Source organism: Pocillopora verrucosa, chromosome 11 (genome assembly GCF_036669915.1).
Source record: "Pocillopora verrucosa isolate sample1 chromosome 11, ASM3666991v2, whole genome shotgun sequence".
NCBI lineage: Eukaryota > Metazoa > Cnidaria > Anthozoa > Scleractinia > Pocilloporidae > Pocillopora > Pocillopora verrucosa.
The window spans coordinates 1,375,542-1,402,705 of NC_089322.1; the positions used below are offsets into that span (position 1 = coordinate 1,375,542).

The following is a 27,164-nucleotide window of genomic DNA, read 5'->3' on the forward strand; positions in this document are numbered from 1 at the left end:
ATGAAAGAGATCGTAAACAACGGAGAAGAGGAAGCTTTGGATTTTCTCTTTGTGAAGAATCCTTTACTTCAGGAATCAAAGGACTTCATAGAAGGAACGACGGTGTTCGCAAATGGTCGGGAGTATGATAGCAAGAACGATGAGGATTTTGGTATTGCCAAATTTATACTAATATATTGTGTGAATGCACTGATGTTTGAGATATATGACGTACTCACAGAAAAGGAGGTGAACAGCCTTGTTTCATACTTCGAAAATCATTTGCTGAAATTGAGGGATATAATTGCTGAGAAATTTTTTCCATCGCCGACGAAATATGTGTTACGTAGACTATACGGCCTTAAAATTGTGGAAGAAAGAAAACAGCAACAGGGAAGAATCCAAATTCAATGATTGCAAAAATGCCGTCCAGGAAATGCTTGAAAATATAGCGTGCGAGCAAACTACAGATAAAACACCACTCGTAGTTAAGTGGGGAAAAGGGGCTTTTTCAATTAATAAAGCGCTCTCATCAGCCTAGTCCAAAGTAAGTTGTGGTAAGTTTTTTGCTTCCAAATATCGTTTCCACCCATTAACAAACCATACCGCTTGGTAATGACTCAACTGGGTCACTACATTTGTACCGTTATGAAATATCAACCTTTTTTTCCAATAAATGGAAAAAATTGTAATTTATATTTTTGTTGTGTTTTGTTTTCAAACTCTACTTCTTTAATGAAGGCAAAGGTATTTTTATTCATATCTTTTCGTCGTATAGCATGTCCACAAAGTTAATTATAAAAAGGGTAAAATCCGTTGAAAATTCTTCTTAGTGCCGTTTACAGTTTTTGTCGGCCGACAACCGTGTCAAATCTGTACCTTCTTAAAACATACTTGAGTAAGCGCATAGACACATGTTAAAGAAGATTTTGCGCCTTAAAGGCGTCGTTATGCGAGCGAACAAAGAAATGTTAAGTTTTTCCTTTTTTATTGAATGTTCTATTTACTCTATGTGAGAAATTCTTTCAGTTACTCACACCATTCGTCTCTCCTGGCAATATTGTTTTGCAAGTCGGTGTTTCTGCTCAGCTTCTATCTCGCTGACCTTGCTTGATGTGAGGCCGCAAGTCTCAGCGTTGGAAGGCAACCCACTTCTGCGTCTGAGTTTGTTCTTGCGAAAGCATTTGCATCAAGTTCCTTCAAGATTTCTAGCTGCGTATTAAGAACTATCCTTCTGGAGCCACATGTATCGGGCCTGTTGTGTGTTTTCGAGGGTGGTGCCAGGCCATTACATTTTGTTGTCAAATGCGGCGCCTTTGTGAGGGCGGCGCCTATTGGATTTTTTTTCTCAAATGCGGTGCATACTCTGGGGCGGTGCCTATCATATAATATTTCATAACCGAGAATGATTGTTTCATCAGTTTCTAAACACGAAGAAACTAATGAAAGAAGCCGAGTGCTTTTTATTGTATTCGAGTGTTTAGGATGTTATTTCCCAAATGAGGCGCGTTATCAAGGAAGGCTCTGGTTAAATTTTCTTTGCCAAATGCTACAAATCTCTTACAAAAATGTGCTAAATAAATGGGATATAAAATGTTAGGAAACGATGGCATTGACGATGGAACGAATATTGAATAAGTCTAAAGCTGTTATTTTAATTAGTATTTTCATAATTATCATGATGATTTTTAACCCAACTTGACGTGAACTTGAAAAATGTTTGGAACACTGCTTTTTTCGTTTACTCGATCGGAAGCTTTCCTAATCAACCTCTTTTGTCAATTCTTGCCACGAAAATGTTTCATTAGAGTCCGATGGATTTCGATGGACACGAATAGAATCCACTGTTTTCCATCGGAATGGTAATGAGGCATATTGAGGCATGGAAATATATAAAGTTTATGTTTAGTTGATGCGATGATCAGCTGTAGTTCTACTGCTGGAATGGCCCAAGTACATTCGATATTTTAGATCACACAAACTACCAGAGCGCATTTTAGTTAATCTCTAAAAAATATAAATAAATACGGCCAATTTCAGAGGATCCCCTTCTAACAAACTGGAAGCTGACAATTTGCCGCGTATTCACTTAGATTTTCTGCCTATACAGATTGATCTCTCAAAGCTCTTCTCAAACCTTACCTTCGTATGGCATCCCTAAAGACGGAGGAGGCAGAATTCTGGGAAAGTATAGAGAATGAGTTTGGTCGCAAAATTCCGGTCGATCCACAGGTGAGATATGTCTTAAATATGGCTATAAAGGTGAACCAAAAGAAAAACCGAAAGAAGAAGACGTTGATTATGTCGTCATCAAAGGTGTGATAAATATATACCTGAACATAATAGAAAAGTTTGTTGAGGTAAACAAGGTAAAAATTTTCAAAGGTTACTATTATCAAACGCTCAAGACTAAGAAGAAGTACAATTTACATGTTGTAAGTGGTTTACCAACTTTTCGTGGCGGAGAGCATCGCTCTTGGAATAGAATTACTCATAATCTGGAAAATAACATCGAGCGATTTAAGGTGTCTCTCCCAAGTGGCGAGACGCACCGTCGTGAATGTAATGAGGCTTTCAGCAAGGCCAAGATAAGTTGTTGAATGAGGCAATAGACAGCATGTTTTACTCTTTCGAAAAATTTAAGCCTTCTACAGATGTTGAGAAAACAGATGTCAAGAAACTGGTCAGGAACCAGTTGCTTGAAGACACCAAAATTAAAGAATTGGGAAAGAAAATTGAAAGTATCATTTACTCAGATTCTGAAATGTCGCTTGGTGTGTTTGTAGACAGTAAAGCTTTGAAATTGTGGGAAGGAGAGCATGGAAAGAAAAAAGAATTTGAGGATTTCGCAATGGAGGTGGAAGAGATGTTTAAAAAATTGCCTAAATTCGTTGTGTATTGGGGAGGGTGGGCTTACACCGTTTTCAAGAAGCTCAACCCTGAGGCTTCCTCAGTAGAAAAACAAAGCTAAAACCTCGCCATAAAAACCATTTTGCGGGAAGGGTTCTGTCAAAGCCCGTGTTTCTATTTTATCAATTAGACGCAAGGTAGATTCGGCCAAACGGTTGAACAGTAGTCTTATTAAAGAAACACCTAGTTTTAGCAATAGTGAGTATGTACCACTACATGTTCTATATATATATGCCTATAATTACTCGAAAACCTAACTAGTGGCTAAAGATGATCATGATGCTCTCAAAGTCTGTAATTCAACTTAATTAACGTATTTAACTGCGGTATGTTGAATGTTGAAAGAAACGCTTCCAATACTTGCGATTGTTTTAGGTTCTTTAGTACTATCTACATTAAACAAACAACATGTAGATTTCTAGATTAAGGCATTTAACTTACTGGGAAAAAAATAGTTCAAAAGAATAAGACGTGTTAGTTTATGCGAAATCGGAGTCAACAAAAAACAATACAGAACTATTGGTAATGAGGAATATATATATGTTATTTGCCGGCTGGGAGGTCCGTATGGTGAAAAACTGTGACCGAGGTCTTGAAAATACTGCCCGAGGCCGTAGGCCGAGGGCAGCATTTTCAAGACCTCGGTCACAGTTTTTCACCATACGGACCGACCCTTAGCCGGTAAATAACATATTTATTGTTTTTAAACTTGACGAAATTCTTTCCGAAAGAACCCGAATGATTTATGGACGTAAATACGGCAAGATCTTCCATAAACTGAACAATTTTGGAGTGGGTAAATGGTAGTTAAAATAGAGGTGATGCAAATTTAAGAGAGATGCCTCATCGAAACATTTTCATTTCCGTAACGATAAAGGTGATTTAAAAGGCTTCCAAACAAACTTTGAAACATTATTTTTACAAGTATCTGTCACAATCTGACACCTGTCAATTAGAGAGCGCGCAAGAAAAAAAAAGCGAAGGAACATTTGAAAACCAACAGAACTAGTTTGGCAAGGACTGTCACGACAATGTTTTCTTCAAAATCAGTTAATGATCTAACGGAAAGTATTATTCACTCTCATCGACCATTCATTCATGTACGAAGATTTACCTCTGTTCATTAAGTAAACGGCGAGGAAAGTAATTGTGAGTAAATTTAATTTTTTATTTTGAAGTTGTGAGAGTTTGCTCGTTTGTTTTCTGTAATGGCGTGTTTAACTCTGATCTTTCCTTCACAAAAACTAAATTCGAACGGCACCCTCCAACGAGACACAAGGGAATTTAATGCGGCCTTTTCTCAAAAAATTCCTTCAATTTCTGTTGTGCAATTTAAGGTACAAATGTCCAAATTGAACGGAATTGGAAAGACTCACCAGGAGCGTATATTTGTTGTAGAACTTAAATTAAAACTTCGCTCGCTCTTTCACTATGAACAAATTGCTCGAGAAAATTCAGATATTAAATGAATGAAAGTTCCATCGTTCAGTTTAACTGTAACCAAATACCTCACGTTCCAACTTTCTGGGTACTTTTTGTGAACGATCAAAATTAATTGCAGAAGGTTTTTAGGCCGCTTGTCAACCAGCGTAATGACACTATTGTTTATACAAATTCATTCTGAAACCAATATTTTTCTGTCAACCAAAGTGATTTGATAGAGAGAAAAGAGAGGATTCATAAGTTATTTTTTGGCTGGAGGTAGTGACCGACGTGTTTGCCTAAAAACACTGCCCAGCCGGAAAACGAGGTATATTTATGAAAAATGACAACGAAAGTTGGGATGTACTCGGCGACTCACGAAAGCGTTACCGTGGCCCGTGGGCAGAGATAGGAAAATACTGACCGGGTAAAGAACCAATCAGATTGCAAGATTCGTTACCGTGCCCTCTAAAAAAACAATAAATTTAGTTATTTACATGCGCGTACATAATTTGTTGTTGCCTCTTTCTTTTTAATTTTACGACCTATATAGAATAATTTGAGAATTTGGAGTATCGTGTATGAGGATTTCTGGAAATATCTACAGCTGTTTTTAATTGTCTCTCCTTGGCAACAGTGAAATATAATTTTACAGATGTTGTACTCATTATACGGTGTTAGTTCGTCACTTTCGTTAGATGGTACAAAATGAAGAAAATTACACTCTTAGATATTTCATTCGGCCCTCCCCTTACCTCTCCTGCCCTCTCAATGATGTTTTGCAAGATGGCATAATAACATTGTCGACTAACAACATTAGGGGAGGGGGAGAGTGCTGAAAGAACACCATAGATTTTGTTCTGGAGAGGTGTCCCAACTAATTACGTAGTCGAGGAAGCAGTTTCACTGATCTGTGTTCAGAGAACTGATTGGACAAAAATCAATATTTCGCGCATATCCTGAAATGATTGGCCCTTATAGAGCTTCTAGAGAGAGGTGCAAGATTGGCTTGTCATCGTTCGGGTTTGAACGCTTTAATAGTTAAAACAAATAAAGTTAGCGGTTACTAAAACTAAGCTAAAAGTCGCTCACTTTCAAACCCTAATCATCCTTTGTCTAACTCTTATCACGTGTCACATAAAGTTTACTTGATCCTTCCCTAAAGCTCTGTAGTTGTATAATGATCCTCCCTACTGTTAGTCAATTATCTCTTGTCCCCCCCCCCCTTAGTTCACTGTTAGCGACAGCGAAACCCCCATCGAATTCATTCCCCCTGAAAATCACGTGATTCCTTTAAAATTCTCTTTCCCATCTCCCGCTCCCCGTGAGAAATAACGACTATTCCTTTACTGATGACAGCGTATCATTCGACCCATGAAAGTCTTATATTCAGAAGCCAGTTGCGATTGCCCTGTGCACCAAGAATTTCAGGCGAAAACACTTTAGAAATACCGCGATAGTAAGAATATTCAATACAAGGGAAGGTTACCTATCATGTGGTACGGACTAGCACCTTGCTGGATTTTTCTTTCAATAATCCTAATAAGTGTTACTTAGGGACTAACCAAAATGATTGACTCTGGTTGGTTTCATGCCAATGAAAATTTCAATCGTGTTTGTTAGATTTGGATAACTAGGATTTTTATATTTGAAGCTAGTTGCACTTCCACTTCAAAAATCTTATTCCGCCGGAAATGATGACTCAAAGTTCATCGCAGATGAGACTAACCCATTACACCTAACATCACTATACATATTCTCCATACTGTCATCTACACATTTCCTAAAGTACTGAAAAGGAGAAATTGTTGAACAATCAAGAGCTTCTCTGGTTACTGATGATTTTCTTTATTCTCGTGACCCTGATGTGTGATTCAGGGTTAACACTGAAAGGAGAAATTAGATCTATGTCACTCATAGGGGTCGTTGTTTGAAGAGTTATTATTTGATTCTATTTTCTGACGATTACACTTGTTCGTCACCCCTTTCAATGGTACGAGATACTGAAGAACAGTCCCACTCTTTAAAAAAAACCGTTTTTCTTTTTTATTACTTCATTGTTTCATAACTTATCTAATATTCTTACATTCACCAAAATATTTCTCCAGTGTTTCTTTTTCTTTCAATTTCTAGAATACATTATTCAATACCATTTGTCAATGACTAAAATGGCTTTTTGCTAACTATATAGGAAATAATCAAATTTGCTCATCACTGCAAACTGCACGATCCTAAGAACGAAATTGTAGGTAATATTTCAACGGAATAAACATTGCTGTGATGAACAGAAGTAGTACCACAAGTATGGGGAACACGTCCGCGTCCTTAATAAAAAAAAAAAACCAGTTTCTATAGTAAGAAAGATGGTTGTTGGCTGAAACCTAGTGACCCTTTGGGTGAATCGAAAACAGATTAAGCATTAATAAGCATGCGGTGAGTTTTTAACGAAAAAGTGTGAGTTATTCTTGTTGCTGATAATTCAGATAATTATCGAGTAATAGAGTAGTTTTCAATTGACTGTCTTAAAGCCAAGACCAAGATAATCACAACCGCCAATCAAAACAAAGGTTTGCGTCATCATTAGCCAATTAAGATTCAAAATTAAAACAAGCACACTTCCAAAAGCGCGGGAAAACGTGGGCGACCAAGTGATGTTGGCTTTCGTTTGGCATCTGATCGGTTAAGAGCATGGCGCGATTTTTCTAGACCAATCACAAACCGAAGCAAAGCAAAACAAAGGCAGTCCCGAAAAACTTTCAACACTCAATTGAAATTACTCAATGACGTCAAGCTCAATACTCAAATCTTTGACATTTTCAAAGATAAAATCAAGCGCGGGACAAACTAACCCTTACAAGTAGGATAAAGAGAGATCACTTAACAAGCGCTACATTCTGCACCAAACACTGAACAAAGAAACCGATCAGACGAACTTTACAAAAGAAGAATCTGGGGGCTTAAAATGATTTCGTCCCGATAAAAACCAAAGACCCACTTTTCAGCTGGATTCCTATTCCTACAATTATTGTAATCAATTGGAACGAGGAATGACAAGTTTTTGTTCACTTGCGCATTAAAAAGAAACAAAAACAAAATCATAAATAAGATAAAAGTTCACGTATCAAATCAATACTTTAAACAATTATCATTATCATTTCTGTGTTAGCGACGACTTCTTTGTCTCCTAAAAATACATATTTACATCACCATTACAATTCAACTTTTGGTTCTTATTTTTTTGGAAAAGTATTTGTCTTTGATTCAAAGTCCTTCCCGACTCTTAACAAACTGATTGGCAAGATTTTATAAAAGAATTCCCTCGAAACAAACCTAACCTAACCTAACCCATCCCACCCCAGCCCTTCTAGTGCAATCCTTACCCACCCGCACGAATAAATTTGACCCCACAGCTCACCCACCTCTTCCCGATTGATAACACGTTTTGATCAATCTTAGTCTAACAATCTCGAAAAATTGGCATTTCTACCAAAACTTCCCCACTGCGGGGCATGCAGATAATACGCTTTGTTTCCATAGGATCATAATTTTTTCAAGAAAAGATTCTTCCTCCCACCAGACCTTTTCCAACCACCCTCCCTTACTTCCCTTGACCCCCCTTTATCACCCCCCCCCCTAGAGAGACCCTCAAAAAGCAGTGTCGTCCCCCACAGACCCTCCGCTCTTCCTGTTGTCGTCAGGACCGCCACTAGTCCGATGACTCCGCACGACTTGAGCAGCCTGCAGCGAAGCTAACAGATCATCGGAGTTTTTACGGAAAGGGGGCTGAGGGTTGCGGTTTCCCTTGGGTTTAGGGCGAACCGCTGGGGGAATTTTCGGTGCCGGTGCCGGTGCCGTTGTTGTCGGAGAAATGCCCTGGGGAGTGTTATTCGCTGGAATGCTAACTTCCTCTCGTGGCTGCCACACACCTTCTACGGACTTCCGGTTTTCCTCTTTGGAAGCTTCACCTCCCCCTCTCCAGTCTTTATCCGTTGGTTCTTCCTTCTTTTCGGCTTCTTCCGCCTTCTCCTGGCTAGGTGACTGGGATTTTCTGGTAGGCGAGATGCTCCGAAGCCTTGGTATCACGAATCCTTGTTCCTTATCAGGTGTCTTATCCACAGAGTTGTCGCTCTCTTCTCTGGGCGCCTTACGAAGCCGCGTCAGCTGCCGCTTTACGATATCTTCCGATGAGATTGCTGGCACGGAGGTCTTCTTAAACGACGATGATCCTGGAGATGGCCCCTGAGAGCTCACTCCTATCGGACTTGCTCCGATGGGACTTGCTGCTACGTGGCTTGCATGATCCGCTGTGGGAGAGGGTAAACTGTCCCTTCCTCGTAGCGAGCCCTCTCTCTTGGGGATCCTTGGAGGCAGATCCCTAGGCCTGTCTATTCCACTGGATGAAATCTTGGGTGATGGCGACAGCTCGCCGGAGATCGAGATATTCCCTTCGCCATCATTTGCATCGACATCGTCGTCTGTCAGCATACGAATGTACCTGGCTGGCACAAAGCCTTCAGTTCCATTGATTGTCCCGTCCCACCATTCCGGGTTAAATCTTTTGAACACCTGAATAATGTCGCCTTTTTTAAAGGACAATTCCTTGGAGGATCGAGCTGAGTAATCATATATCGCTTCGGCTTCCCTTGGCTCCAGATCTGCAGGAAAAAAAAGGAAAAAAAAGTAACCATGACTGTAAGAAAAAAGACGACGAACTGGCATGAAACGCACGAGTACTGCGAGCGCTCAGCTCGCTGTTAAATCGCGTTTTATATTAACGTGTAGGCGAGTTGCAGAGTTCGTTATGAGCAAGTGAGGTTCAAAAGAACCGGAAGTAAGAGAGATGGTTGCAATTTTTAGCTAATATGGACGTGTTGACTCTAAGAATGTTTCAACATTCTATTTAATCTAAAAAGATATCTTTTAAAAGCAATGTTCTAAATGCTTTAAATACTTGACGCACTCCTCATTCTCTCTCTCTTCCTTCTGAGAGGGCATTAAAAATCGATCCATTCTGAACACTTACCTTCCTCGCTCTCACTCTCTTCTGTCTCAGATAATGGCGCTGGTAGCGATTCTCCAGAGCCAGGGAATATCTCGTCACAATGTTTAATAAGTAATTCTATCATTCCATTCACTTGACTTTGATAAGCTATCATGTCTTGTTCGGACGGGATACGTAACAATGTCGGGCCGAACACTACCGCCAGATTGTGGGCGTCCATCTTGTTAGATTCACTGTGCTGTGCAACTCTGCCGAGAGACATCATACCGTAGAACATTAAATTTTGGGGGTTCAATTTTGCGAACGTATTCTTTGTTATGGGAAGTGGCTATAGAGTAGCAGTTTTTTGAAAACTTCTAGAATGCCTTGTCACGGCAATGTGGATACTCGAACTTTCTGATGTCATACCATGGAACTGCCTGGAACATTCTATTGGGTTATGTAATAATGATGTTATTTTATCTGAAATTGCTGTGTTGTAGTCTTCAAGAAAGTTCTAAAAAGAACAATTGCTGTTGTTGACAGAGACCGACTGTCTGAAAAGCTATACTGACTGAGAACTATTCAGGTCGTTTCGCCTTCGTCCAGAGTCGGTTCGCCTACGATTCATATGCATGAATAACACTACAGCAGTGCAAAAGCGTGGAAAGCATGATAATTACAGTAATTTAAATATTAGGGTACAATTGCAACATTGATATATATCATAGCATTTATCCAATGTTGCAAAAAGGGTCAATTCAATTTGTCTCTCATGTCAAAGCGCGGTGAGATGAACCCAATTAACATGGCAATCGTTAGAGTTCATTAGTTGTGATATCAAATTTTCATGCGATAGTTTTCGAACATCATCAATTTTTTTTTCAATTGAATCAACTGTTTTATACAATAATTGTCATAGTACGGGGTTTAAGACGTAGGCGAACTGAGATATTGGACGTAGGCGAATCGACTCTAGACGTAAGCGAAACGACCGTAATTCCTTGAAAGATTGTGTATTTCGAGGAGGTTTAGAGGCAACATTCACTTTGCGTCAGTGGCGAACTAAGTTTCAATCTGGAATGGGCTAAAGTTATAATAATTTGGGACACGTTGTTTAATAGGGAAGTTCGGTTTTCAGGAGAGTAGCATTCTCTCTGCCGGGTAAATAACATTGTAACATCTTCGATCCGATGAAAACCATCAACTAACAGAGCTTTTAAAAAAGATTGACTTATAATACTTACAAGCTAAGGAAAGAAAACAGATACTCCATCACTCGAACCACTGATTCAGGAAGCGAACTGAGTGCAGTCATTATTTCTTTGATACCATCTTCTACTGACGCTGACACTTCAGACAAAGAGAGGATAGTGCATCATAATCAAAGATCCAACACAACTTTAAAGTACAAAATTAAGTAATTTTTTTTTTTGTCAGACATATATTTTCACAATAAAAGAACCCCCGAGATGGTAAACCTGGGTGGGCTGAGCACAATCACCGCAGGTAACCTTGCATGTTTTCCCGCCCTTTGCCTGGGCCTAAAACTAGTTGCTGTCCTCCGCACCGGTTGCAGGCCCTCCCGCCTTGGGTACTGATCGCATAATTACCCAGTGTTCGCAGCGGTTTCATATTTCTCACTCTTAACGCAGGTAGGACAATTTTTCACCCTGGGTACAAGTTATACATTATTCCGCATTTGGCATTGAACGTAAAATTTCCCCTTGACGTAGATTGCGTAATTCGCGCCCTTTCAAAGGTTTAGCTCGCTATTTTTTCTTGCTATGTGCAGGGGCTTCATATTTTCCGCTCTTGAAAAAGTTGTGAAATTTCCCGTTCTTCACGCTGAATTGCAAAAGTCAATACCAGTTGCTGTACAAGATCCCTCTTTTGATAAGACCTCAACAATTTTCCAATTTTTAAAACCGCTTGCTTTCCTCAGCCATGGCATCTACTCTTTCCCTCTCATCCACTATCCTCGGTTATAAGCCAGGAGGGCCTCAGTCTTCGTTAGAAAAGAGGAACTACCCTCATTTAACAATATAACGAGATACTTACAGCTAGCCTTAATGAATTCTTGATAATGTGAACTAGGAAACAGAGGATCTTCCAGTTCCCTGAAATAAACCCGGAGTAAACCAGCCACGGCGTTGATATCTTTCCAATGATTTAGACCTGCTAACGGATCACGACCTACCAAAAAAAAAAAAAACCGCGAATTTCAGCCGCAACGCGATAAATGTACAGAGAAACAAAACGTTCCCTAACTTTCAAGGCAGTTACCATTTTCAAAAAGTTGTTTCATGTCGTTTATTTCCGTTGTGGATCCCGATAACCGAAATATTCCTTGATGGTCCAGCCCTAAGAACACAATAAAATAAATAAAAACTGTTATGTTATGACAGCATACTTCCCAGGGCAGCAGACATAAACTAAAATAAGGGATTTTTTAAATCCTTCGAGGCCCCAGAATCGTCATTCTCTCTGACGAAGGGTTACCGCTCAAGACGTCAGCTAAAAGGGACTTTAAGAAAACCACGACGGCAACGACAACGTCACTAAACAAAAAGTTTAATGAGAAGAACAATAGCTGTGCACGTGCGTTATAAATCTTTGTAAATTTCTTTGCGTCCTCTGCAAAACAACAACGTGAAATGACAAACCTGTGTTCCATATTCAGTTTCGAGATAGTTTTAACAGTAAGAAACAAACTAAATGACTTTAGAGTATCGCAAGATTCGTTGGTAAAATATAAGTTCATTTTTTAACCGACGTTGTCTAAGGCACCGCCGCCGTCATCGTTTCTTAAACTCCCAAGAGATTCTCTCAACGGTGGCAAATTCACGTTATCAAATCAGTTAATAAAACTTAATTAACTAACCAGGAAGGCCGAATTTCAAGTACTCACCAAACTTTTTAATAAACTTGACACAACTTTCTACAACCTCTGGAATTTCTCTTCCTGTAACCTGAGAAATAAAGCAAACTTGAAACAATCAATTTAACCGGCTAACAAGAGCTTCTTAAGATGGCGATCACTTCTTTTGTTCTCGTGACCTTAATGTTAGATTCAGGGATGATATTGTAAGAAAACATTAGAAGCAAGTCACTAAGAGCCGGTTTTTACACGAGATCTAACCCAAACCGCGGTTTTACGCAAGAAGTACACCTCAGGGAATCCCCTATGAGAGGGCTGATTTAATTACAAAAATGTCCTTCCACTATCAGCTTTCGGCCCTCTGAACACTACTAACAAATTTAATTATTCGGATAGAAGTTCGGCTGAATTGAAGATGGCTTAGAATGCGGTTTGGTTGAAATAATCGGCCCTTAGGGTCTAAAGAGTCAATCCCCGATATCTACCTGAGGAAATGCCACACAAACTTTCCAAAAAATTTGAAACAGTTACAAGCGCGGTTATTTTTCCGCAATCAGTCGTTAAGAACTGCATGATATGACTTGGTGCATGTACTTACTTTAACATAATTTTCTAGATTACATCCAAACACTTTGGCCTTCTTGTGCACAGAGTCTAGAATCGCTGAAGCTTCTTTAGAAGACATATCTAACGCTGGTCTCTTGAGCCTTAAAAAAATTGATGAAATGAAAATTCATATCATTTTTATAATATCAACACATTATAAATGTGAAATATGTGATGAGGAAAGAAAGACTTATGGAGCAGCAGGTGTCATGGAGGCGAGATATGGGGCAGACAAAATCAAGTACTGTACCAAAAACCACGATTGCAAATGCTCGTGGAAGAAATATAGGGTACATTTTCCAAGACAAAAAATCAGACTTTTCTCTAATACATGTTTAGACACTTTGTGCAAGCCCTCCCCATCCCTTAAGTCATACCCCAGCTTCAAACCCCCATTTGACGTCCTAAAAATTCTAAAAAAAAGTCACCAGAAATCAAAGTTAAGGCAAGGGAAGAAATACAAAACAAAACAAAAAAAAGTGTCGAAAGAAATTCGGGGTTGCTTTGGTTTTCTCTAACTTTGCTCTGTGATTCTGGGTCCAGAAGAATCGTGCCATCCTCTCAACCAATCAAAAGCAAAACTTAAAAGAATCGTGACTTGGTCATTCGCATTTTCCCGCGCATGAGCAGTTTTTAGTTCTCATTGGCTAATGACAATATAACCTTACTTCTGTTTAGTCGCTGAGATAACCTTGGTTTTGGACACACAATTGAAAATTGCGTTACAAAAACACAAAGATGTGACAGCTTGCTACACGAGAAAGGTCGCCAAACTGGCTTCCTTTCGGTGCAAATATAGTCCCCCAACTTTCTTCCTTCTAACCAAGGAGATCAAAACGGCTACAGCTTAGACAGGGGAATACTACATGTAGAGATGTTGGGCAAGAAGTGTGGAAATTCATTTTTAACATCATTTTAAAATACCTGGCTCCCACAATGTCTGGTGTTACTTCACCTACGAAGAGTAAACAAAGTTAGTAAATGATTGTAAGTCACTTAACAATAAAAAAAAGTAAAAAAGTAAGAAGTACGGATTACTACTAACCGAGTGTTTTGGTCAGCATATTATTTTCAGCCTCCACACGGACTTGTACACTACTAATAAGAATAAGCTCCCGCATTTTCTGGAAGAGAAAAAATATCAGAAAGCAACATAAGGAAACATCTTTTAAGTGCACTACATAATATCAGAAAAGAAGGGTGCAAAAATTCTGAGCACTGACGTGACGTGAAACCTGAATATTTTACAACAATACAACAATGGATCCCGACTGTGGAGAAAGTAAAAACACCAACAGCAAAGTAGCAGATTAACTCCTGGACTCCAAAGATATGATTGTAAATTCTCCTTTCCAGCTGCACCACATTTCCTTGTAAATTAGTTACAAGAATTTGGTGTTTGATCAAGCAGATAACCACTACCTGATAAGTCTGAGTATTCTCATTACCTGTTTGTTTGATAATGTTTGGATATTTAAGGGAGAAATTACATGTTAGTTGCCTCTGGGAGTAATTGAAAGGTTCCAATGAGGTCGTACCGTCATATAATACATCTCTAAGTCTTCACTGCTGTTCTTGATTGATTGACAGCTGCCTAATCCAGCAACAGGATCCACTGCACCATTGGCCACTTTCATCATTTCACTGTCCCACTGCTGATGCATCGATGCAAGAGCATCTGAGGTGGCCTCCGCTGACTTTCCAATCTAAAAAAATGGACAACAGTGGCTGTTGAATGCAAGGTGAAACTCATAGACATGAATGGCTTTTTAAGGGAACCACTAACTTAACTTAACCCCTTATACCCTGGCATCAGTGTTCATATTCTCCATACTGTTCTCTATACATTTCCTATGATAAGAAAGGAGAATTTTTTTCAACAATCAAGAGCATCTTGAGTTGATGATCATTTCCCTAATTCTCATGACTTTTGTGCTTGACTCAGCAGTGATACCACCAAGATAAATAAGAAGCCAGTTCCTCTTAGGAATGAAAGGGTTAATATGTTCTTTACTTTCTTTCCTGCTTCATTTTGCAAGAGGCTTTCAACATTTCTGACCGTAGCAGTGAGCAGGATGCTTATCAAATATGAACATACTACTACTACTATGTGCCATAATCCACAACAGAATTCTCTGTAGCTCAGTAATAAAACACTGGATCACAGAGTCAGAAAGTCTAGGGTTTGATTTTGCACGACTCAGCCAGTTTTTGCCTCATGCGGCAAAATGAATGGCCACATGTGTCATTTAAGGCCAAAACCAAAAGCTGTCATCTTCCTCATCCTCTCTAACCTTTTACACCCCAACATCAATGTGTAAACTCTCCATACTACTTTCTATACAGTTACAAAGATGCTGACAGAGAGAATTTGTTTAACAATCAAGAGCTTCTTAGGTTGGTGATCATTTCCTTTATTCTCATGACCTGGATGTTTGACTCAGGGTGATATTGTCTGGAGAAATTATACACTAATCACTCTTAAGGTTTAAAGGATTTAAAAAAATGTGGAAAGGAAATGTCTACGGGAAGGTAATTACAAGCTAGTTAATTCACATTTTGCTACTTTCTTTTTCAGTTTTTTGTTTGACGAAGTTCCTTAAACCATGTTGCAATTAGGTATCACTACAAGAAAGTGTTTTAGTGACAAACCTCATCCGTTTCTGCTTTTGCCCTTTGCAGTCTCTCAAACACCTTGTAGTGATGCTCTATTACATCAATTTGTTGAGGTGACACTTGATAAAGCTGTGAAATAAACATCCATACACATATTAAATATGACGCTTCATTGGTAAGATCTGGATATCACCCTCCACCGTCTGCCCTACATTTTATTTAATTTCATCTCAAGAATTTGGAGTTAGGTCACATAATATCCCTACTGGTAATGTGTAGAGGTAATCCCATGGGCTAAGTTAAATTGAGGATTAAAATCACACATGTTTTCAGAAATTGCAGAAAATTCTGAGTCATGCAGCAAGTGACGTGAGCAATTTCTGCAACTTCTTTAAAACAAAAGTGATTTCAATCTTTAACTTTACAACAAAACTTGCTATTACTTTTTTAGAACATAAATGGAAAATTTTATTTTAAAAAAGGTCAAAAACAACTTAGGCAACCTAAGAACTAATCAGTTTTAGGTAATTTTGTACAGGGAATTACCAAATTTAATGAAAAATTCCCTCTATCTCAGCCAATCAACATGTAGTAAATATGCCCTCTATGCCCTCCTCTGGGACTCATAATTTTTTCTTTGTTCCATGCTTGTGACAAGACACAAAACAAAAATCTTTCTTTTTCTCTATTTCCTTACCAAACATTATGCCTGAGTCCCAATTACAGGGGAGTTCACAGCTTATTTGAACAAAGACTACTAGAACTACACATATGCATTACTACGAAACCAGGACAAAAACATTTTAAATTAAGTGCCAAAATTTGATTTCCATCCTCTTTAAAATTTAATCTCAAAAGAAAATGATGACATTTTAATTTCAGAAACAAATCATCTTTAAAAGATGTGAACATCAATCATCCGATTTTTTAAACACAACATGGTGTTACAAGTTTATAATTGTTTTATCTTTTACTATTTTTACCACTTTTTATGTTTCAAGAATAAATAAAGACTACTACTACTATAAGACTACCACAACAAGCAGCATTATCTAAAGAGCAGAATAGGAGTTCTGAAATTCAGACTAAGAACAGAGACCAACCTCATCATCATTGAACGGCAAGAAGGCAAATGTGAATGGCAGAGCTAATGCACCGGAGTTGTCATCAAAGAAGAACTGTTTATCTTTAGCTGCTTCCACAGTAAACTTAGCTTCACGCACAACATCTACTGACTGGTTGCTGGAAGCTGCTACATTTGCTTCTGCAGTGACATATGCCTCAACTCCTCGAGTGAAAGAGTCGTGGTAATTGTAGTCAAAAGTCTGAGTAGAAAACAAAGTACAAAATTTAACCCTTTAACTCCCAAGATCTCATTAGTAATTCTCCTCACTGTCTACCATATAATTCATATAATGTTAGTTCAGAGAATTTAGTATTGGATCAACCAATCATCCCCTTATTGATATTTTACTATATTCTCATCTCTTCTCTGCTAGATATTGTATTGATATTGTAAGGAGAAATTCTGTCTTGATCACTCATGGGAGTTAAAGGGTTAAGATCTTGTTACCCATTTAACCCTTTCACTCCCAAGATCTGATTGTAAATTCACCCCTCTAGCTTACAAATAAGTGATGACAATTTGGTGTTAGATCAAGATAATAATTTCTACCCAAAAAGTTTAAGTATTTTCATTACTTGATTGCTGAATGATGATGGATATTACAGGGGAAAGTTACATGTTAATCACCTATGAATCAAACTTATGACAAAATTCTAAAGAGAAAGTAATCATCCTTTCCATGTTTTCATTAAAAAAAAAACAAAAAACAATTAACTCAGTGAAATGCCCAACAACAGCACACTTTCATGATGTGTACTGTCCATGTACAAAGGCATGACATGCCAACTGTCCTATTACACTGTCCAATTGCAAACACAATGCGTACACTGTCCTATTAGGGCTTTAATCAGACTGGTGATAACCAATCACATTCTACAATTTTGTTATAGTTTTGATTAATGAAGATATACCCTGTAACATGTAATGGACTTGCATCCTATCCAGGGGTATTAAATATACTCCATACTTTGCATTTGTTGCTGCTTCATGATAAAGATACCATCATAGATTCAATAGAAAAAAAGGGCCTGGTGAAGCTACGATCCTTGTAGATAAGCTGTAATTTTAGCAATTGCAAAAGAAAAGCCTGGAAAAAATTCAGGCTTCAACGGGATTCAAATGCATGGCTTCCAGATACAAGTTCGCTACTGCTACCAACTGAGCTACAAAGCCACATATTGGGGGTGAGGCACATTTAGAAGTTTCCTTTTTCCTGAAGAGGAACTTTATCATAATTTTTATTGAGAATTTTGACCCAAAAAATGGGTCCCTTGACCTCAAAGACTTAACCTACAGTATGGGGCACAATCAGAGGTAAAGTTACACTCTGCCTATCACAAGACGACAACAAAAACAACAAAATCGATCAGTGGACATTTGTTCTAAAAAAAAAAAAACAACAAAAAGAAAAAGAAAAAAGAGCATACTCACATCAACCAATGTCTTGAGAAATCCATTGTAATAATTCTCCAAGAAATGGTTTGTAGACTCCAGTGATAAGACATACTCATTCTTAGCTTTGACACACCTCTTTTTGCATTCAGTACATTTTTGTTGGTGCTATTAAAGACCAGTAAAACAACACATGAAATGATGTTTACATGTGCCACTACAGTTATATCATTTATGGTCATTGTCATCAACAATGTAATCATTAACTATTTTAACTGTTTTATAATACCAATATTATATCATCTTGAAAAAAATTAAAGTCAAACTTCAATTATCTGGAGTCATATGGGGCTGGGCCAAAAAGTCCCGATAACTGAGAGTCTCAACAATAAAAAATATGAATAATAATAATAAGCCTAAAATAAAATTGAAATCATGTACATACCCTTAAATCAATATTACCAAAGAATTAACACATGTTCTCAAATCAGAGTGCATCATCATTAACATCTGTCAAAGGTATGTTTGGAAATTAAGAAATCTAAACATCAATGTTTCATGGAAAGCAGAACAAATTCTGTGAGTCTGATGGCTGCTTCTTTACAAGTGCTTTGATTAATAGCAAACGTTGTCACACTTTGCAAATGTAACAAATAAATGTTTATAACAAGTAATACCACAAAAGCAAGTCCTCATACATTGTAATAAAAATATCTCCAAAAAAAGTCCAGATAACTGAGGTTTGACTGTATCAGAGTAATTATATTTTTTGGCAAGATTATAAACTGCTCTGGTCATACCTTCTCAACTTGCTTAGCCATTTTTTCATTCTTTCTTCGTGAATCTTCCATCTTTTGAAGTTTCTGCTCTGCTGTTTTGCTCTCTAAAGCCATTGCATGATAGCGATGGAGTCTCTAAAAAAAAAAAGATATAAGCCATGAACCCTTTACATCAATATCCATATTCTCAATACAGTTCTCTAGACATTTCCCTTGGTACTTTTAAGGAGAATTTATTTTGTGATCAAAGCTTCTCAGCTTTGCAATCATTTCCATTATTCTCATGATCTTAATGAATGGTCAGTAGTAATTACTGTGAGGAGAAATTAGATGCTGGTCACTCATATAGTTTAACCCTTTAACTCCCAGTTCAAATTTGTCATCCTCCTTACTGTTAACTATACAATTCTTATTATGTTAGTTCAGAGAATTTAGTATTGAATCAATTAATTATTCCTAGATTGATAATTTTCTTTATTCTCATAACTTACCTGGTTGACACTGTATTGATATTGTAAGGAGAAATTCTGTCTTAGTCACTCATGGGAGTTAAACTCCCAGATGAGATCAACGGGTAACTTCTCCCTGTAGTATCCATACATTATCCAGCAAACTGGTAGTGAGAATACTCAAACTTATCAGGTATGAGATATTTTTAAATATTGATCCAACACCAAATTCTTGCAACAAATTTTCAAGGGAATGTGTAGCAGCTAGAGAGGGAGAATTAACAATCCAATCTTGGGAGTTAAGGGGCTAAAACATTTTTTGATAGGTTGGAAAAAATTCAGTTCCTGTTGTACTACACTAGTCTAATTCAGTAATAATTTTCATCTTGAACACTTGTATAAGGCTGAACAATTTATCATAAAAGTTTCATTGAGAATAACAACTCAGTTTTTGTATTCACCCTGTTAAGATCGTTCACTGATTTGAGTAGTTCCTCCTGGAGAGTTGAAGCTGTCTCGCAACACTGTAAAATACAAAAAAAAAAAGGGAGAACTTACAAAATTAAAGATATTCCATGCTTGTTGCCTATCTCACTTTCACTTAAAATATTACTAATATTAATATTAATATTCTCCACACTGTTCTCTTTATATTTCCCATAGCACTGACAAGGAGAATTTGTTTGAAAATCAGGAGTTTCTTGAGTTGGTGATCATTTCTTTAATTCTCATCATCTTTGTACTTGATTCAAGGGTGATACTGTGAGGAGATATTACATGCAAGTCTCTCTTAGGGGACAACAGTTGACATCATAAAAATCTAGAAATAAAACATAACGGTTTTTCCACTTGACCACCCAATGCACCCTAACATCAGTACATATATCCATACTGTTCTCTTCACATTTCCTATGGAGCTGTCAAGGAGTAATTGTTTATAGAAATGAGGAGTTTCTTTAGTTGGTGATCATTTCCTATATTCTCAAGACCTTAATGTGTGATTCAAGAGTGATATTGTTAGGAGAAATAGGGTGCTAATCACACTTTGGGTTAAAGGATGAAGATAATTATAAACTCTTACATGCTTGGATATTCTTTTACAGTCATCACTTATAATCATGAATCTATTAACAATGTCATTGGAAACATTGTCGGCAAGACCCTGATGCATCTTCGATTTGTTCTTTGTTTCAATGAGGACTTGTTGCCATAAATCCATTGTGGTTCCCTTCTCTTTCCTAGTGACACAAGTTAAATAGTGAATAAGGGCATTAATAAATCCCACACTCTGTTAGTCAATTACAACAGCATGTTGGACTATCAGTTCAAAACAGAGAGCTACAATTAAACAAAGACAGTTCTTTTTTTCCCCACCAATTCTTTTCAGAGCCACACAGATCATTTAAAAACCACCTTATGAAAGTCCATATCTATCAGTTACTGCCTTGAAAACTTAAAATGGCCAGATAAAAGTTCAACTTTTTGCATCAGTTTCTTCCAAACACTTGGCTATATGACACACAGTTCTTTTCAGAGCCACCTCTGTTCTTTTCAAATCCAACCAAACTTACAAAAGACGGTAACTAACAATCACTGTCTTGCTTTTGTTTAAAATATAACTGGGAAAAATTGGCCTTATCAAAGTAGTTTCACCAAAATACGTGGCTATAAGATACAAACTGAGTTTACCATCAATTTTCCATGAGAGGACAAATTTTACTGGTAAAAAATGGTGCACCTTGTGACTCAATAACTACATAACAATGTAGTTGAAATGTTTTATGTTACCTCTGTGTTTTATGCCTATGAAGTTTTTCCAGATACATTTTTGAAAGCCTATCTAGGTTTCGAGAATATTCCAACTCAATTTCTGACAGCCTCCTGAAAAATTCCTGCAGATCTGCCAGAAAAAGCACTTTTCCCTCTGTTCTGTTCTCAAAGCATTTCAGCTGCTCAATAACAATCTGGCGCATCTCTGTCAAAAGATAACATTAACATCTTGGTTAACCAATGGGTTCTAGGATTAATAAATAAAATTTATTGGAACTAGACAAACTGTGAACATTGGCATATAAGCTACACCTTTTCTCTCCAAAATTTCTTTACAAATCAAGCGTGCTGCTTACCAGTGAAAACATCTGGTAAACATGCCATGAATTTTCATCAATCAACATGATTGCTTGAAAATGCCTGGTTACTAAGCTACAAACACCCCCAACAAACAAATAAAAATTCCGTTCATTTCAAGTTAAACTCGATTGAAAACCTGATAGGAAAGAAACAAACACTTGTTAACCCTTTAATTCCCATGAGTGACCAAGACAGCATTTCTCCTTACAATATCAACACAATATCAACCAGATAAGTGATGAGAATAGAGAAAAATATCAATTTGGGGATAATTAGTTGATCCAATACTAAATTCTCTGAACTAACATTATAAGAATTGTATTGTTGACTGGAAGGAGAATTACAAATTTGATCTGGGAGTTAAAGTGTTAGGCAATACCAGAGTAAGATCCAACGCAAGTCTAAGTCAGTGGATACTATGTCCATACTTCAACACCTAAAATAATTTGCAAGGATTCAAAATCTAAAAAATGTGTGTTAAAATATTAAGCCTTTAACTCCCATAAATGACCAAGACAATTTCTCTTTACAACATCAATACAATATCAACCAGACAAGTGATGAGAATAAAGAAAAATATCAATTTGAGGATAATTAGTTGATCCAATACTAAATTCTCTGAACTAACATCATAAGAATTGTATGGTTGACAGTAAGGAGAATTACAAATTTGGTCTGGGAGTTAAAGGATTAAAAGAAATGATCATGTAATCATGTAATTTACAATAATTATCTCTACTTTAAGAAAAAGTTATGTCGTAAAGTACATCTGAGATAATAAGCAGGTTTCAAGGTAAGTTTGGGTTTTCAAATATTGATAAAGATTCTTATTGTAAACTGTCTTTGGGAAGTGAGTTAAAAATGGTAAAAACTTTTATATTACAAGCTTTATTATTACCAAATTGAGAAGTTAAACTTAGTTTACACACATAATATGTTAACACAAAAAAAGGTAACATTTACTCAGAATAACTGAAAAGCTGATCTAGCTGAGTAAAAGTAAATAATGTTTAAATAAATATACATATATGTATATTACATACACCATTAGTTTTCATTTATGACATTTTTTCTTGAACCCATAGAGCTCATGGCGTATCTTGGCGATTGTTCTATTTCATGTGATTATATTTATTATGATTATCATAATTTAACATATTACTTGTAGTATTTGCTCATTTTTTTTGGTATTTTATTTGTTTTTGGGTTTTTACAGTTTTTACAAGTACGCAAGATACATCACAAATTTCTACATGCATAAATTTACATTACACTACTCTATTACACAAAGAAAATACCACTACACTGGACTACGAGAATAAAAGAAAAGAAAAAAAGGCATCGCGTATTGATATAAATAATAAATTAGTTCAGCTATTGTTCTATCAGTTGAAGGAGGGGTTTCCATTTGTTGTAATGGATCTCAAGTTTATTATTCTTTCTGGCTATAAAACGTTCTATTTGAAACGTACTCTTAATTCTTAGTATTTGCCCTGCAGAGTTCTGGCCCAGAGAAATATGAAATGATGTATGATTAATAGAGTAAATGGAAAAACACTGGATTTGTCCCAAATGGGGTGCGCAAAGGGTCTACATAGATCCTTTGCATGCCACATAGCAATCAATTGAAATCATGAACCGGTAGGTGATGGTAAATTCTAGGTAGTCTACAGACAGTTTTTATATTTACTTTGAAAATTCAGTATGTGCGCAAAATTTGACCGGCAAAAAGCACATGAAAAGCATTTGAGGAGCACGTGAAAACTATCATCACTTTAACACATTTGAACAAATGTATCTAACTCTGTAACCTGTAAAATGTTGTACGCAAATGAAGTTAATTTCACTGCTTGTGTTTCACATCAGATCATACACAATCAATGAAAATGATCCACAAAAGTGTTTGGCTTCACCAGAACTCTTAAGTATTTTTTTCTTTTTCAGCCAACGATGCTTCGTAAAAATATTGAAGAGAAATGTTTAAGATAAAAATTCAAGTGTAAAAAGATAAAGAGTGATTGTAAGAACTTAAGTAATCTTGAGGTGTTTCTGGTCTAACTTGAGAATGCTCCAAAAGCTTGCAAAAAGTGGCAGAATCACTTACATATAAAAAGCATAGTGCCACTACTTGTTACTGTGTTACACTATTTAGTAAGACAGCCATCATGTTATAATGGAAAACCCAAGTGAAGGCCATTGTTGTCTCTTATTTGTTTTTTCTCTTCTTCAATCATCAGGTTTCCTGTCTTGATTTTAGCAAATGTGCTTATTCCAATGACTTTTTTCTTTTTTCATTGTTTTCATTTTGTAATTTGTTAAGTATTAATTTGTGAAATAATTTATAAGAAACAATAAAAGCACTTGAATACCAAAAACAAAGGAAATAAATGACTGCAAGAAGGTAGAAGAGCCCCTGAGATTGTGTTGAATAGTGCCACCTTTTTTTTAAGATTAGATCAGTGAGACAATTTTGAGCCAAGTTGTGAATCAATTAAAACATTTCTTTAGCTTAAGACCTTGCTTGCTGAATGTCTAAGGTTTCCCAGCCTAAGGCAATGACAGCCTTGGCGCATGAATATCTCCAGTTGCTGATATGCATTATGTGTCTGGTAGACCTATTTTGCAAGTTTTGTAACCTGTCAGAGTGGCCTTCGTTGTGGGTGTTCCAGATCTCATAGCAGTGATTGAAATGTAGTTGATTAATACATTACAGATGTTAACTAGAGGGCTCTGTCTACGAAATCATGAACCGGCAGGTGATGGTGAATTCTAGGTAGTCTACAGACAGTTTTTACATTTACTTTGAAAATTCAGTACGTGCGCGAAATTTGACAGGCAAAAAGCACATGAAAAGCATTTAAGGAGCACGTGAAAACCATCATCACTTTGACACATTTGAACCATTGTATCTAACTCTGTAACTTGTAAAATGTTGTACGCAAAAATGAAAGAAAGTTACTCAGCTTTCAGCCATAATTCACATGTAGAGTTAAACCAATGCTACCGACCCTAAGGTAATTAATTTTCAAGGTACAAATTTTACAAGCAGAGTAACATTTAGAGTGTATATAGTATTCAAATCATTCTAACTGGTGACAATAATCTCCAAAAAATTCTGAGAAAACTGTAAAAATCAAAAAGTTGTTTCATTGCCAAAAGTTTCAGCTTAATTTAGAAATTTAATATCTTGCAAAGGCAGATCCTGCTTGAGAAGGAAGTCTAAAGATCATATTATGTTGTGATTGTCAGAGAAAAAAAAAGGATAACTTCCTGTTATACATATTATAACTCATACAAAACAATATTGTGTGTTACTTTTACCACATCAAGAATTATTTCAGGAAATATGACAAAATGCAAGTGATGATGTTTAAATCCTGATTAAGTGTGCAACATTTTTGTTCAAACCCTTGTTATATATAGCATCACGAAGGAAGAATTTTGTGAGACAGGAAGTGGTTCCAGTCAGAGACAATGGAACACAAATGGGCACTTTTACATAAATTGGTAGGAGAGTATTTGACTTGACTTCACAACAATGAAAGATGGTGTAGTTCTTGGGAAGTCTTTTAGGAATTGTGTCCCATAATCAAATTTCAGTAGAAAATGCTTTTAAATAAATTTATGCAGATGTTAGAGCATGTTTGGCCAAAATAGTGGATCAAAGGATATTGGAACACCAACCAACACTAACATATAAAAATACCAATATTGCTTCGGTGGGAAATTACAACTTAAGCAACTGTACGTAATTGTGTAATTGTGTTATTCTACAAGCTAGCAAATGTCTGAGTTTTCAGTTCGGGAATTTTATCCATTGCATTGTAAAAAACCTGTCTTCTGATCTGTTCGTCAAACGAAAGGTCATAGCTGAAACTAAATATCATACAATTATTGCTCGAGAAAATAACATTTGGAATCGATGATCTAAGAACGTTTGACAGAAACAGAATCACGGAGAACCAGGTACAGTGCGCTGTAAACAAAAACATGTGATTGCACATTCGATTAAATGACTCACGTGGCTACAGACAACTTTTTAACCGAAAAATACGGCCGTTTAGATAATTGCTGAAGGTGTGAAGATGCATTTTACTACAGTCAAGTATTTCGTGACAAAATACAAACTGGTATATTTTTGATTGATAAGCTTCAAAGAAGAAATAAACGGCTGAAATGTTGTGCATTCCATCAGCTGCGAAACATGAATGCGTTTAATACATCACCTGCTACGTAATTGGAGTTAAGTTGTTCGAAAATGTTAAATAAGGTTGCCAAGGGTAAAGCGAAATGGCTAGTTTACATTGCGGTTGAAATCCGTTCGCTCTTACATCTTACAGAATCACGAGCACATAACTATATGTCAAAGTTAGTTCATTTAACTAGCAACAACTTGAGTAGTAGCCACGAGGGAACAAGATGAAAAATTTTCAAAGTAACGAGTTTCCAAGATGTAAAGATAGGTCCGAGGAATACTTAATAAGGTCATTTGTGAATGCCTGCGGTCTCTTGAAAACTAGAACAAACACCAGAATCTCCAAGATTTTGAATACCAGCTCTCAATGATTTTCACACATTCGTTTTCGATTTCAAGAGATTTAAATATTTAATGTTCCAAACACTTTCAAATTGACAAATTTAAACCAAGGTATTTTTTTGTTTACGACCACGAGGAAAAACATTCATCTGCTTGAAATAAAACGGTGATTTCATTTGCAAACATGTTGCGGAAAATTGAACAACGCTACAAAGTTAGGACATGAACTCGACATATTAACTTTTTAAAAAAGTCAAAAAGTGAAGTTAATGCGTAAAAACCAAAAGGTTTCCTTGAAGCCAAACACATTTATTGATTAAGCCAAACAGATGAAGGAGTTTGCTTGTTAGAAGATCATAAGGTGAACCATTGATCAAACAATTTTGGCCGATTACATCCAAACCACTTCTTGAAAAGTTCTAAGCGTATACAATCTTAAAATAAAGAGCGTGCGGGATGAGCAGACTTTTTAGCAACTGGTCTTTACTTTGATGACAAAATGCTTGATAATCTCCCCAGAATAATCGAAATAATTAGTCAAAAGTTGCTCAATATTTGCAGTCCGTCTACTCGCGATGAAATAACTCGACTCTCTTTAACTAATTCGATGGCTCAGGCTCTTCGCAAAACGTCCACGGATCGGCGCTCGCAATCAACGTTGCTCGCAAAATTAACTCATCCCCGGAAACCAGTTTCGCAAATATCTCGGTTATTCTCTCGACAACTATGTTTTACATCAACTGTTCATAAATTCACCGCCCCTTGATCTGTTGTTTTAAGCTGACGCCAGATAACATAGCACTTACCTTTCGTTTGTGTGCCAAACTCCAGAACGGCCGACTTTCCTTTCTTGGCATTAGACGTCATTTTTGCGCGCTAAAACGAACACGCTACTAAATCATTTTGGTAGCTGGCGACGATAATTTTACACGGAAGGAATTTTTCCTTCTTTTGGTGGATTTTGAATCAAGAAACTCTTTGTTTTGGGATCAAAATCCACGCAGATCCGAGGTTTACGAGTGCCGGAAGGAAACAGCAGAACTAAATCGGACCCAGTCTCTCTAATGAACACATCCTATCGAAAGCGAGGCTAGCTTATTCAGAAGGCTTTTTTCCAAGAATATCCTATATACCCTTATTTGGTCTTCTTTCTCGAATGCGACCAACTTTCTATATGCTTTCAGTCAAGATCAATCGTCTAAAATGTCAAACGGAAACATATACCATAAGAAGTAAATTTGTCGGTCATAGATCTATGTTCAAAAGATGTTATTTCGACGGAGACGCCCACTGGAAGTCAAAAGTATTTACACCGAAACTTGAGCAGCAGTTGGTCGCTCCAGTAAAAGATCCTCT

General features: G+C 36.9%; 1 protein-coding gene and 1 pseudogene across 1 annotated transcript; one reads left to right on the forward strand and one right to left on the reverse strand.

Moving 5' to 3' along the window:
* Positions 1 to 2,950, forward strand: LOC136284462 (uncharacterized; annotated as a pseudogene).
* Positions 2,951 to 7,922: 4,972 nt separating this feature from the next.
* On the reverse strand, positions 7,923 to 26,836 carry LOC131772359 (SLIT-ROBO Rho GTPase-activating protein 1). The gene is made up of 18 exons (XM_059088262.2): positions 26,615 to 26,836; positions 20,930 to 21,116; positions 20,223 to 20,379; positions 19,603 to 19,665; positions 18,714 to 18,827; positions 17,953 to 18,081; positions 16,499 to 16,720; positions 15,432 to 15,524; positions 14,318 to 14,485; positions 13,825 to 13,903; positions 13,704 to 13,734; positions 12,772 to 12,880; positions 12,204 to 12,264; positions 11,579 to 11,656; positions 11,354 to 11,488; positions 10,540 to 10,645; positions 9,335 to 9,561; positions 7,923 to 8,966 (listed from the first exon to the last, which is right to left on the reverse strand). Exons 1-18 carry the CDS (start codon positions 26,673 to 26,675, stop codon positions 7,957 to 7,959), a joined length of 3,030 nt encoding a protein of 1,009 aa, XP_058944245.2. The 5' UTR covers positions 26,676 to 26,836; the 3' UTR covers positions 7,923 to 7,956.
* Positions 26,837 to 27,164: the final 328 nt, after the last annotated feature.

What these genes read in the sequence shown, in the direction of transcription:
- LOC131772359 (XM_059088262.2), bottom strand. Translation starts at nt 26,675, where the DNA reads ATGACGTCTAATGCCAAGAAAGGAAAGTCGGCCGTTCTGGAGTTTGGC. An exon ending in TTCTCAAGACATTGGTTGAT is followed by an intron (nt 16,721 to 17,952) that starts GTGAGTATGCTC and finishes TTTTCTACTCAG; the next exon opens with ACTTTTGACTACAATTACCA. An exon ending in CTGTTTTCTTTCCTTAGCTT is followed by an intron (nt 9,562 to 10,539) that starts GTAAGTATTATA and finishes GTCTCTCGGCAG; the next exon opens with AGTTGCACAGCACAGTGAAT.